General features: G+C 38.2%; 1 protein-coding gene across 4 annotated transcripts in view; it reads right to left on the bottom strand.

Annotated features, from left to right (window-relative positions):
• DACH2 (dachshund family transcription factor 2) overlaps positions 1 to 14,429 on the bottom strand; it is a 314,332-nt gene that overhangs the window by 7,043 nt on the left and 292,860 nt on the right. For 2 of the 4 annotated variants that reach the window (XM_029996617.2, XM_029996619.2), the window contains exons 8-11: positions 11,560 to 11,705; positions 10,881 to 11,028; positions 6,742 to 6,885; positions 3,635 to 3,700 (exon numbers count right to left, since the gene is read on the bottom strand). In XM_029996617.2, coding sequence (XP_029852477.1) covers positions 3,635 to 3,700; positions 6,742 to 6,885; positions 10,881 to 11,028; positions 11,560 to 11,705 — 504 coding nt within the window. The remainder of the gene's footprint in view (positions 1 to 3,634; positions 3,701 to 6,741; positions 6,886 to 10,880; positions 11,029 to 11,559; positions 11,706 to 14,429) is intronic. The other 2 variants (XM_029996618.2, XM_029996620.2) reach the window with 1 other exon arrangement.

Genomic DNA, 14,429 nt, shown 5'->3' with positions numbered 1-14,429 from the left:
CTTTGAACCATGTTTTCACCTCAGGAAAGTCTGTCTGCTATGCCGCTGCCTCCTTCTTGAAATTTAGAGTCTTTTATTTTTTGTAAATTGTTATCATCAAGTATTATGGTAACATCTATTTTTTAAAATTTTAAGATAACATTGCTTTGCTGATTGTTCCAATATCCCCTAACAATGAAATATAGTAATACAAAAGTTAACTAAGGTATAAACATGCAAAAGGAGAAGTCTCCCTGCGATCATAAAATGATGTTATTTTCTGTTCAGCAGTTCATGTTACTGCTGTTCATGCTAATTAATTAAAGGAGCTGTTGCTGTAATGTGCAAACAGGGAATCTGAGAAACTGAGAGGGCTTTTAGGTCTCGGAGTGAAGTTAAGTCAATCTGGGCGCGGGCAATCAAATGTAATGAAATCACTTGTCAGTGCTAAGCTTGCAAAAACTGTGAAGTTTGACTAGGGAGTAAAAGGATTATAATTAGATTTCCAATAGGATAATAACTAAATGGCAGAAAGCAGTAAAGAGAAAATATTACTTTGTTAGCTAATGGTGCTGCTGTTCGGTTTTAGTTTTTATCAGCACACTTGTAGTTGTGCTAATTTAATTTGCTTTTATCAGCAAAAATGCACTACTCGAATGGTACTTGAATGTCATTTGCAAAAATCATTGATCTGAAGGTGCACTTAATGACACCCAGTATGTTTATTTTATGTGAAACGGAGATTGGTTGATAAAATGGTTGATGCACTATCTTGCTGGCCCACAAGTGAGTTATGGAAGCAAGGCCAGAAGGGTATCTGTGTGCATGCATCACCCTCTCCTGCACCGCTCAACTATGCAGGGGCCTTCACGACTCCAGCAACTCTTACTTTTCCGTTTTGTCAGCTGAAAAGCTTCTCTCAGTTCAAGCTATGCTGGACTAGAAGATCACATATACAGAGGATGGAGGTATTAGACTGTAAAGTTCAAAAAAGTTTTAAGTCTCGTCTGCACAAAATTTCCATTCAATTAATATACAAAGCATAGAGAAAATGAGTCAACTAAACGGAAAAGATTTACAGTGCGGATCAGAATCCCAGTATATGAACAGCTTGTGTTAATAAAATAATTTTAAGAAATGAGCATAAAATATGATATGACTTAATCACTGTGAAAGGTGGCTGTGTAGTATTTTTGTAATTTTCCTTTAAACCGTCTTAAGGAGATACTGGCAGTGAAACTAATTGAATTTCAAAGGAAAGGCGCTGTGTGAATGATAGATTTCTGTCCAGCAGAGCTATTGACAACAGAAAAAGAAAGGTCTGCATTGATGCTAAAGCTTTCTTCTGTGCAATAGAGAGAGATTTTGGAAGCTTGGAAACAGCTTTGTATTAGGGACATGTGTTTTGACCCTTCCTCCTCCCAGGGCCCAAAAAACAAAGGCAGCAAATGAAGGGGGCAACGAGGGAGTGTGCTCAAATTGTTAAAGACGTAAGTGCAATAGTAGCTGTCAAGTACAAAAATTGTAATCAAAGGAAAAAAGAATAAAAAGATATTACAGTATCAGCATAAATAAAAATGAAAGAGATGGTGCCACAGGACAGAAACACTTTGAAATCTAAACAAGCCCTATAGAGAGCTCTTCAGAAACCTTTTTATCAGCTGAGAGTCCTTAGCGAAAAACTGGCTAAACTCATCACACGTTTACGTATGAACAGGATTACTGCACCGGCACTGTCACAGAAGTCAGCGTACACTGTCATTCATTACTGTGGTGAAGACAAGAGATGCTTTGCCATTGAGGAGTATAGGACAGGTTTAAAACTCCTATTGCGCAAGCCATGTTCTGCTTTCACAGAGGGCCACCAAGCTCAGAAATACTGAACGTTAGTGGATATCCAGTTCTCCCTTTCTTCAGGCTTTTAACCCGAACAAAAACTTCATGATCCAAACCCTGTTAAAACTAAAGACTGATGTAGTTGGGATCAGATTAAAAAAACAACCCAAAAACTCACAACCCAAAAACCAACCTGAAATAAAAATCATAAAATCACGAGGTTTTATTGTATATCAATAGCCTATAGGAAGTACAAGAAAGTTCTCTTAATTCCTTCTGCTAAGTAAATGGTTGTTGGAAGTGGCTATGCATCACTTTCCCCACAGTTATTTATAATCATTTTTCACGGGAAGACTCATTTGAGCCAACTGTAACTTTTTTTCTTCAATTGAAAATTGAAATCAACTTCTTTTTTTTACTAGATTCTGCCCAGATTCACCTTTGACTCTCAGAATCTTTTTGGAAGAGCACTGAGCACTCATCTCATCAGGTATCATAAATAGATCAGAACCATTAAGAATATTTTGCTTGTCAAATTTAAATACATGTGTCCCAAGTGCTTATCCTATATTTTGACTATTTCTGGCAGTAATGATGTTCCAACTGCAATATTTAGAGCACAACTCTAATCATATGTGTACATATATATACACACACATATGTTATATGTATATATCTGCATTACGATAAAGTTGTGATTCTCCTTCGATGTAATACGTAGCATATGAACCTAAAATCACAAAAAGAGACAGCAGTAAAAATATTTGAAAGCTTTCCTGTATAGATGACAGATGGACGACATATGCATACCAGAGGTATGCAAAGTCAAGCCTTTAACAGTTGAGAAACGCTAGAAGTTATGTTTGTATCTATAACTGTACTGCAGTCCCTCTTCTGTCTACACAGAAGGGGACTGTCTTTAGTTACTTCAACACACATTATTTTTTGCACATTACCGTTACATGATTCAGTAGAAAGGGTGGAAGTGCTCTAAGAAGCAGCAGTTATATTGAAAGAGGCAGCTGTCTCCAAGCTGCTATAGCAGCCAGCGCAGAGCTGAATGGTGTGTAATGAATACAGCACAGGGTTGAAGGGAGAATAAGGTTGGTTTTCTATAAAACCAACATTACAAAACTGGACTTTCTCCAAAGTCAAGAGAATTTCTATGGTCAGATTGCTCAGATCAAATTTTACCACAGGTGACCATGGATTTTCTGTGTGTCTCAAACAGGCTTCCAGTGGTAATGGATACAACCCTTAAGATCTCTGTATCTCGGCTCCCCTGCGTGATGATTACACAACTCCCTTACTTCACACGCCTATAGTCAGAATGCATTTATTATTCTTTGGGAAGCACTCAGACAATATATGCATGTTCTGTATTTACAAACAGTCACTGAACAGGGAGGAAAATGGAGCACTATACGATTGCTCATAACATGAACACGACTTTCTTTTTCCACCTACAGTTCATGTATTTTTTGAAAACACCTATGATCTTGATAGCTAGGTAAGAATCAGAGGTAAAACATTTAAAAAAGATAAATCATATGTAAAATCACTTTTGAACTAAGCGCATATATCTCATAGCCTAAATATGAGTTTCCCACGCCTCTATTTAAACAAATTTAATTTCTGGTCTTGTAAAGTACTGATCTTTCAAAGGTTTTCTTTATTAAGCACAAAACCTAAATGAAGTTGTGTGATTTACATTTATCTTAAAGCAGAAAACAGAGACAAAAACTATTCTGCATTTCATTTAATTTTTAATATGGCTCATGGTGAACCTGTATGTGATGGGATGCGGAACATACTGCACCTTGCATTGCTGCACTGTCATGTTGGGTTCCGTTGTGTTCTATTTCCATATCTGGGATTCCAGCATCTGAAAGACGTGACACTGAAGATTAATGCATTCCCCTTCACCCTTCTCTCATGCATCTTTAGAAAAATATTTATAGCAAACTAGGGTGATCTCCAAGTTACACGGTCTTGCATAAAACATTTGGTCTTCATGGAATTTTCAGTAGTAAATTGCTTCCAAAATGTGCAAACATTACTGGTCTCACAGTGAATTATTTTTAACGGGCTTCACATTTGTCTGACGATCAGATAATAACCAACACATGATATTAATATGTCTGGAAAATTCTCTTGGAGAATGAGGGCATCTGACATATGAAAAATAAAAGTCGAAATTAAACTGTGATAATATTAAACTACTTTGACTCTCCTGGCCATATACCTGCAAAAGTACAGAATTAAAGACCCAGTCAACACATTTGTGTGCATCCGTTGGTATGAGTGCATGTTACAGATAAGGACTGTGCGAATTCCATTTAGAAGACTCAGGTCAGGATGTTGTAAGCATGCACCCAAAGCAAAATGACGTATGTGGTATTATGTGAAACGTTTCCAGATTTCTGAGAAGAGCCTTCCAAAATGGATTGTGCTTTTTTTTCCAAGCTGAGAGAGAGTCTCATAATGATATGCACTTTTGAACTATTTAATTTCATATTGATAATACGTCTGTATGCACAGTCCTTTGGGGTGGGGGCGGGGGCTCAAACACCCCAGGGTGTTATGATAACAGATGCCATTATCCACCTTGTGCCAACAAGGATTAGCATGAAGGGTATGTGATTTGAATCTATGGCACCTCAAATCCTGGAGAAACATCTGCTTCCCTTGTAACACAGCACTCAGAAATTACAGCAAGAAAAAAACCCACACCTGAAAGGGAGCTGCGTATACAGTTTTGAAGTTTTTCTGTGTAGAAGCCTGTTCTGGACTTTCTCAAACAGAGAATAACTGTACTGTTGCTTTCTTTCTCAGATCACTTTAGTTGGAGAGTCAGTATCTATCGCAAAGATGACATTTTGCTGGTCACCCTACAGCCTAACTGAACTCTATGTCAAAGCAGGGCAACCCATTAAAGTATAGTCCATACACAGAAGAGTAATATGAGTAATATCTCAGTAATATACGTGTACATGAAATATATGTGATGTATGCATATGCAGCCCTGTAAATATATACGGTCAAATAAATAATATTTTCACGTATACAATTTTTTCGTATAAAATTACAAGTGACTGCTATCACATAGAGTTTCCCTTATTGAGATTCCCGTTTTGAAGGGAAGTTCAGGGCACTGGTCTATTAATCTAAGAAGGTTCTTTCTTTTCAAACCTCTTAGAGTACATGTTGTATATACGTAAAATGACAAAGTCATCTGTAACTAATAACAGCATCTGTTAAATGAGACAGACTGTCAGAGTTAAATTAAAAATATTCAGAATAGCCCTTCACATTTTGTTGTCATAAAATTGTACCTGCAATTAAATTGTGGATTAAGATGCTAATGAGCTACCTGATTTGCATGTGCAATCAGATTAGCATGTAAATATCAGCTTCTTGCAGGCACTAACATATATATGACTACCTGAGCGCGCCTGCAAATCAAAACGTTAGCAGCCAGGCCCACAATAGCAGATGTAAAGATCTGTTAATCACATTGCTGGCATGTTGGTACCCTTTAATTTGTGGCTTCCAGAACTGCTGAGTACTCCTAACTGTCGTGCAAGCGGCAGGTGCTTACCAGCGGCGGCAGAATCTGGGCGAATGACCTTACAGAACATAAGGATTTTAGTTTTTTTCTGACATTCATCTCAAGGTGCTGGCTATGTCTGTGGGATCCGATCTGGGCATTTTTCTGATCCAGTGGAGGTGGTGGAAAAGGTTTCTGCTGGCTCTGTCCACGCACTCTCCCCTGGGTCATTGTCCCTTACCACGGCGCAACTGCAAGCTGTATATCCATGTCTGAATCACCACCGTTCACTGTCAGTACATCAGAAACGCCAGCCAGTTCCTGGTTGCAGTGATATGCTGGACTATAAAACCCAGCAGATGAGAATGCCTCTGAAAGATGTTGCTCTCGTACTTAAAGAGTTTATATCTCTTAGGTGCTCTAGATAAATCACAACTCGCAGTCCATTGCAGAGTGTTGCAGTGGCAGTTCACGTAGACAGGCTTGCCCTAACTTTAAAAAACAGTTTGGGTAGCCCTCACGACTGAGAACTCAAGACAAGCTAAAGTCATTATTTGTACTCAGCAGTTCAGGCCGTTTTTGCAGTCTGCTTATGTTATTATGGCTCGGTTGCCAGCAGTGCCCGAAGCAGGCAGCACAAAGTTAACGTAAAGACTACATGACACACAAACGCAGCAGAGACTGAATGTAACTCTGATTCATGAGCCTCTGCAGAGACTTCGGGGTAGGGACGCACAGACTGAACCTTAGCTACGGAACCTGAAATGAATTAAAACTCAACTAGGTTCAGTCTTAAAAGATTCAAACCAAAGCTCTAAACTTTGGCCAGAACCACATTAAGCAAGAGAGGCAAATCCTCCCACTACCCAAAAACATAATCACCCTGTTAGGAGATTAACTGATTTGTTTTTGTTTCACAAGAATATTTGGGAAGTATTCAAAACCTAGTCAGCTCTGAAAGCTGATACATATTTAACAAACTTCATAGGTCCTGAGGCTGAGCAAACTTCAGCCAAACGGCTTTTAAAATGAAGCTCAGCAGTTCTAAAAACGAATCTGCTGGGAGAGGAGAGTTCAGAGAACCTTATAGGAACCAAATTTCACATTGTCTTAGCTGGCACTGTAACAGATTTCTCTGGTAATATATTCAGCATTTCTTGTCATGTCTGTGTAAACTGCTCTGTCTGTTTCTCTAGTTGCAGACTTATTTTTTTAATTCGTGACCCAGAGCACATGGCCTGAAATAGATTTTTTTATTATTTCAGGAAAGGATTGTGGCTTTTTATTCTGGAATTTGCTTTGTGCATCATCGTACTTTTTTTCACTCAATTAAACATCATTTTAAGCTAACTGTGAAAGGCCAACTAAGACATTACCATTTAACATCCTGAGACCGTCACCTGATGTGGCCTGTTTAAGCGCCTGTTCCACTTGTTCTCTTCTCTTTGATTCAAATTCCAAAGCCTCCTGCAATTTTCTCTTTGCCTTTTTTTCTTTCTTCAAGCGTTTCTGAATTGTTGCTGAAATGTAAATATATTGTAAGAGTAGCTGTTAAAGCACAATTAATATATAATGGAGACAGTAAATGAGTTTATGTTCAATGTCCAAGGGCCCAGTTCTAGCTCGAGAAAAAAAAAAAAAAATTCTGGCATGAATCTGATATAAAACCAAAAAAACCCTCAAGCCATATCCTGCAGTGAAACCACGAACAATCTGAAAGGGCTTCAGATCTTGTTGAAGATCTTAAATCTTATTCTCACCCTGGAACAGCCCCATGGATTTAAGTCTCCTGACCAGAACCTAAGAGTCTCGGAGCCAGCCCGGTGGTTCCTGTTACACGGACCTCACCAATTGGGACTAAATTCCAGCTACAGTTCTGCAGAGTTTGGATGAACAGATCATTGGCTTAAACTAATTTCTAGCAACAGCAGCAATGTACATCCTCGGAATTAAATAAATCTCTCTTCATTCTAACCTTTTCCCTTGATGCTGAGAATTATATTGTACCCTCCTCCTCCTGCAGTTTTATCTAGAAAGATAATCCAAACACACTGGTTATGTCTTCCCTGACCACTCTTCATGGATGGAGGAAGTTTTCTGAATGTGTCAGAGATTTGGTTTTAGTTATGTTTCCTAACAGTAAAAAGAAATGAAATTTATTTCTGCAGGCAAACTGTCTGTGTGCAGTGTTGGAGAATCTGAAATGTCAGTACCAATGGTGTAGAGAGTGAAATCCCATGGAATTAGGTGGTAATTTTTTTGTTAAAAATGGTGCAGCAGTTGGGTTAATTTTGAAGCACAATAACAAAAACCACCACCCAAGATAGAAGCCAGGCGTAAGGCTATTGAGAAGCTGGGTTAAGTGGGTACACACTCAGATGAAAGATCAAATGTGTAGAGAAGGGGTATGTACTGAGTAATGTTGAGTACATTCGCACTTCATCACTAGTGGGATAAAAAAAAAGAGGGGAAGGCAGAGAAAGGAGAGAAACAAAAAAAGCATGGGGTGTATGTTGAGAATCTCAGAGAGAAATTAAAAGGAACTTTCAAGGTAGAAAGCAGGTTGAAAACAAGCTTGTAACACTGGTAAGTAAATCAAGTATATTCTCTTCATTAGCAATTTCTCCTTCTGACTGAAGCACTCCATGAAACGCTGTTTAGTAGCTGGCTGTTTGGACTTAGGAGAGGTAACAATGCAATAATACAGTGCTCCTCTACAGCTTTGTGTTAGATCTCAATGCACTTTACAGTCATCTTCGCTCTTTTACAGAGAGAAAGCAGAAACAGTGCCTTGACAAAAATCATCCACAGGCCATTGGTACAGCCACGTAAGAGTTGGCAGAAAACAGAAGTATTCCTGACTAATCTTAGTCTTAAACCAAACTATACATAAAGTTAAAACTATAACTACAGAATTGTACAGTATTAATTGTAGCCAGGTGATCAATATCTTCACTGAGAACTGCTGACATAGGCTACGATTGTATTTCCTCACCTATATAAATTCAAGCAATAAACTGCACCTTTTAAGCCTTTTCCTTTTCAAACCCCGTATCTTAATCCCATATTTAACCTTATTTTTCACCAGCACCAGGTTATCATTACTTGGGCCAGAACTACATCTAAAATACCTACCTCTGCCAACAACAACTCTTCCTGTGCTCCTGCTGGCTAACAGACTGTCCTTATTATCCTTATTAAACTATCTTTAATGGGCTCTTACACTTGTTTTTTCACCAGTGCTGCAAGAACACTCTCTTGTGTCTCTTCTTTGTATGACCTGCGCCTCCCTTCCCTGGTTTAAACTGCTTGGTAGGATCTCTACAGGCCCGTCACCACACTTCTGCTGAGCGTATCCTCCAGCCAGAAAATACTCTCCTTCTGGGCACAGCTCTTGTTCCAGGAAATCTGCAGTCAGCTGGCATGTCTGATTGGCATGAGGAAGATTAGTTGGACCGGAGGCTGATGCCCACGTACTTTCTCAGAAGCAGCAGGAGAACATTTTTAGCAAGCTCAGAGAGGGGTCAGAGACCACTTCCACAGCATACCCCAGCTCATCGGAAAGCGCTGCATTTCTACAACCCAGCGCAGCCTGTGCAGAGGATGGAAGAATGCTTCTGCACTGTGCTGCTTCACTTCATGTGCGTAGTCAAACTCCACTGAGCAGTACTTAGCCCCATGGATTCATTACAGAATCAAACGTATGGAGAAGTGATGGCACTAGAAAAGGCAGGTAAAACTGAAAGACTAAAAAGAAATTTAGCTTAAAACATAAATGCCCTTTTAAAATTACCATCTATTTTAGAGTCAGGTTAGCTAGCGTGTACACTCCGACAAATATTGCTCACAAGTATTGTTAAAATGAAAGTTGAATTTATACAAGCAGTATTTTGCAATCCATTTTATTTAGTTGCTTCTCCTGTATGTTAGATACCTGTGAATTTCAAATCACAAAATATTCTTAGAAAACTTACTAAAAAAATCTGAAAAATTTCTGGGAAAATCCACAGTATTTACGTAACGTTTTGTGCCCACTTGTTCATCTGAATCCTTATTGACTTTTACACATCTTTCTGGATTTGTGAACGCTCCAGTCAGGGGAAAAAAAAAAGCATACCATTACATGGGAAATTTCTGAGAGACTTAATATTAATGTCAAAATGTGATCTGCAGAATGTAACTTTGGAAAATTGAGCAACCCATGTGAAAAAGCCTACCTCTGACTTTCTATAATAATAAAGATGTGCATGTGGCGATGACGTGAAAGACAAACAATTCTGAGGATATTGATTATTGGTGAAACTCTCTTTTGAGCCAGAAGCCAACAAAGCGTGTGAATGGCTTAAGGCTTTTGTTGACTTAAATGTGACTCAGGACGTGCATAGTATGCTGTTTGCCTACAGGGAGATAAGTTTTGTTTTATAAAAATACACCAGTCTCATCCACACCGCGACTGGGGTGATGCAGCATTTCTGAACACCCACTGCAATTTAACAACTTCAATAATATTTACTGACCCTTCACAACTTGACTTAGAAGTGCTCTTCTTTCTTGCCTCTCACTGAGACTAGGCACTGCAGACAGCTCTGTTCTATACACCTAATTTCAGTTTGAAATGCACAGGAAGGTAGTACTTGGCACCTACATTTTTGGTCTTATCTAGTTTTATCTTTCTGATTTCATGGATGTAATCTAGAAGTAGCTTTTGGCACATAAAGTACTATTCCTCTCCTTCAGATGCAGATTTGAATTTTAAAAAGAATACTGCCTTCTTTGCAATATCACAGCGAAAAATTCAGATTTACCAATTTAATTGCCTATTATTATCAAAAGCTTCTAAACAGTCATGGTTTTGTCTTAGAAGGCCCCATATGGGGAGTGTTATTGTATCTCACTCTTCTGATGGGAAAAAAAAAAAAATTATCTAGGGTTATTTCCTTCAGATCTTGCACTTGGGTAGACAATTTCTCATAGTTCCATCTATTTTGTTGCACTGAAGTTATCTACGAGAAAAACTAGCTGACTAGCACCTAAGCTACAGAAATGTGGGCTAGATAAGTAGTAAAGTAATGAAAAAAATCACCCAAATTACGGACATACTATCTTTCTCACAGTAAGACTGATTCTCAATACTTGGAGAATAATAGCAGAAAACAAAAGAAATTAAAGCTGTCAAATGAAGAAATCGGGCTGGGAATACACAAGTGGAGTGGTAATAATACATGTGAAAGCCATGAAACCGAATCAGCTTTCCTCCACAGAACCTGCCAAAACTCTCTGCAGCCAGTTGCCCTCCAGGAAATAATCCTTCAGTCACTGTTCTGTCTGCTTACGGAAAAGTGTGCTTCATTCTGTTTTTATTAAATTTAAATCTTTCATTACCAGTGCTAGTCCACTGCTGCATTACACTGAAGTATGAATGTCAGTTAACTCCGAGTCCTCAACAGCTCCAGCTGGAAATGCCAAAGGGTTATACATTTAATAGATATCTAAACTCCATTTTTCATTCACTCACCTCTGCTTTGCAGCTCAGCTGTGAGTTGCCTTTCCAAGCTCTCTCTTAGTTCTCTCTCTCTACAAAGCTCCATCTTTAACTCTTTCTTTTCCTGCTGTATCTGCTTTTCCTGGACTCTTGCATTGTCCACAGCCACCTTCAGCAGGCCCTAAAACACACACAAATGTAAGATCTGAAAATACCATTTTCTTTCAGCAGTGACAAAATTCATCCATTTGTTTCTTTTACACCCTCCAGGAGAACAGAAAAATTAAAAGCAGGAACCTATAGAGGTGGAATGCAACTGGGCATCTGAAGAAGCTAAATGTTATATATGCACAATTTTGTGGCATGGAATCATTCAGTATAGCTTTTGCTAATTCATCCTACTGATGTGGTTTATTACAAACGGAGTGCCATATCATTGCTGACCTCGATCAACTGCAGGGAAAAGCAAAGGAGGAATAATGAGACTGGTGAATTTTAATATGACCATTATTGCCAACTATTAAGTCAAATAGACAATGTACGAAACCTTTCACGATCGATAATGCCAGATAGTGGAAACCTAGGCATTACATTAAATAAAAGAAATTAGAGTTGCAGATATAAAACAGTTTCTGAAACTTTTTAAAGAGATTGAAAAAGAAACACATTTTATCTATCATGACATAGCCTGGGCCTATAGAGAATAATTTACCTGAATGTTGGTTAATAGTGTTTCTACTGATGAAAGACCATCAGCAAAAAGAAATGGCGCCGGAAATCCAGGAGGCAAGGCCTGTCCAGCCAGTTGGACTTTATCTAAGGTTGGTTTCATTATTGGAATGGCAATTTGGACCTCTTCTGTAAAGATAGGTTTAAAAGCAACATCAGAAAGCATTGGAAATACAGGTAGAAGTAATTTCTAGAAACTAGCATTCCGTTTACCTGGAAGTCAAAATACAAGCACATTAGTAAAACTGACATTGTTTCAGTCTTTGGGCAGCTGTGACTGTTGCTAAGGTAAGTTTGCAAAATAGTACAGAACAATAATAAATATACTGAAGCCTATAATACAGCTGTAATAGAGTATAGACTATTATATCTCAAATTCTACAGAATTATACTACAGAATTATAACAGTATTACGCAGTTCATTAAACCTGAATGTCCTTTCTTCATTCCATCGTGTTTGCCATTCTGTGATGTGCGTTTTTTGTTGCTATAACCTTGACAAAATTCTAATCAAGAAATGTATCGCTTCTCTTTACTCCTTTAACGTTATCCTTCCCATACTCAGCAGTAAATAATCTCCACTGAGTCATCCCCTCCTGCTTAGCTAGCACCAACGCCACATTGTCAGTAAAGTGTCAGTGCAGGTTTTCTTAACAAGTACCTTGCTACCGTCAGCCTTTCTAGTCACGGGCAGTGGCCAAAAATGCTTTGCTGAGTTATCTCTACCGAAGGTATGAGGAGAGCTGGGTGGCTGGGGGTCTCGGGAGCGGCCGGGGAGGAGAGGGTGCTCCGGCACAGGCCTCGCTCCGGCGATTTACTGCGCAGAACTAGATTGATGCATCTCTTACAAATTGGAGAATCGGGACCTGGTAGCTTCCCCTTCACTCGTTGTTTCAAATAGATCATGTTGTTATACATCAAGCTGTGCACAGACAGCAGACACGTGTATCCGGAAAGAAACAACAACATTAGTAATTATTTTTCAAAAATCCTTTAAATTTTGTCATGAATCAGTACTATCACCAATGAACTCACATTTTTGAATAGGATAATTTGACCATATTTTAGGATAGTAAGTGTACCACCTTCTCTCAGATCCCTATGAGTACTTCTTCCCCACGTATTCATTTTAAACAGCAAGTTAATTGCTGAAAACCACAAAATTAAAATCTACCAGTCTTTAAAGCCAAACTCTGTATGTTTCTTTTACTCAGAAATCTTAAAAAAATATTTCTGTGTAATATTCCAGGGAAATCCAGTCTATATATATTATGTTCCTGCACTTGCAGAAATCGTGAAGAATATCTTCTCAGCAATTGCTTTTTAGTAAAGCTTGCAACTAATGTATTGACCATAAGTTCACGATGCGTGTGTTTTCTAAGGGCAACAGCCAGTCCTGAGAGTTTCATTTGTCAAGTGTCTTGGTCATATTAAAGCCAGGATGTACAATTAGACCATACCATATTCAAAAGGCCTCCTTCTCCCACCTCTCTTATTAAAAAAAAAAAAAAAAAAAAAAAAAATCAGGAAGAATCTGACAACAAATTAAACCACAGTGTCCATACAGCAGTACTATTATCTAGTTTAACAAACTCCAGGAGCATCTATTGAGCAGCAAGCACTTTTTGCTGTGTTTCTGAAACAGACCTACTGACAACGAACGTGGAGCATTAGCAGTTTTCAAGTATTCTTTGAAATCTCTGTTTAGGGAGTATTTTGTTTTCACTGTATGAGTTCATTACATGGAACATCTTCATAATGATTCTTCAGGACTAATAACAACAAAAGCCAGTAACCTCTACACATCTTCGTAGCTATCATTTTAGAGCTGTGTTCATGTAATGTAAATGATCCATTTAAAAAAACCCAGCTCCGGTAACATACTCAGACCACGGAGTTTGTGCTGATTCAGATACACCATTTCTCATAGTTAAATAACTTTTATCAGTGGCAGAGTTTTTAAAATAAACTGATTAGTTGTTGCATAGGATGCTACACAGAAATAATATATAAGCCATGGAGTCACAAAAGACTAAACAGAAGTGGCATTTGAAAAAGAAAGTAATACATGAAGTATGCATAACAAAACTATAGCTGCTTTAAAATCTCTAGAAATCTCTACATTTTGGAGATGAAAGTAATAACATTAAATTGGCTGAAAGGAAAATTACTATTGACTGTGAAGACAGGTTGCATGGTCTATGGTTTGTAATGTTACTGTACAGCAGATTGAAGTTTCAAAATAGTATTACTCTTCTTTAAAGAGATAGACACAGCTAAATTAGGTGCTGCTTGCTGCAGTGAGGATCAAATGCAAAAAGAATCATATTTCATCAGACCTAGTCAACACCAGGAAAATAAATAGAAATATAAGAGGTATGCAGGCAATGATTCATTTTGATAATCTGGCCCAAGAGAGACACATAGAGACAGCACACAGATCTAAGCTTCTACCAAAAGACAAATAGGACACAGAGGGTGGGAATTGGGATGACAGTGTAGCAGAGGTCACATCGATTTTCAGCAGCAGTTTTCACACAGATGAGATAACCCTGGACTCTATTTGGCCCATTGTTCATATCCTACCTGTCCCAGAAGCAATAAATTTCCAAGTCCCAGAAAAAGGGCAGTAAAGAAGAAGGATTCTACTTATGACTTCTTATGATTAAGTTTTTGTGCTAACCAAACATGCTTTGCAGACCAAGGTCACATTGCATGTTAAAGTCTGTAATAGCTGAAAACTAGAAGAAGCATATTATGTTTTAGCGTATATGGGTGGAAACTGTCAAACCATTCATCATTTTTTTTTTTCTGATTGAAATCACACTCTGCAAAGATGAATGATAAATGCAT

This window comes from Aquila chrysaetos, chromosome 21 (assembly GCF_900496995.4).
Source record: "Aquila chrysaetos chrysaetos chromosome 21, bAquChr1.4, whole genome shotgun sequence".
Taxonomy (NCBI): domain Eukaryota; kingdom Metazoa; phylum Chordata; class Aves; order Accipitriformes; family Accipitridae; genus Aquila; species Aquila chrysaetos.
Note: the sequence above shows the minus strand (reverse complement) of the source record. Positions and strands in the feature narration are given on the sequence as shown.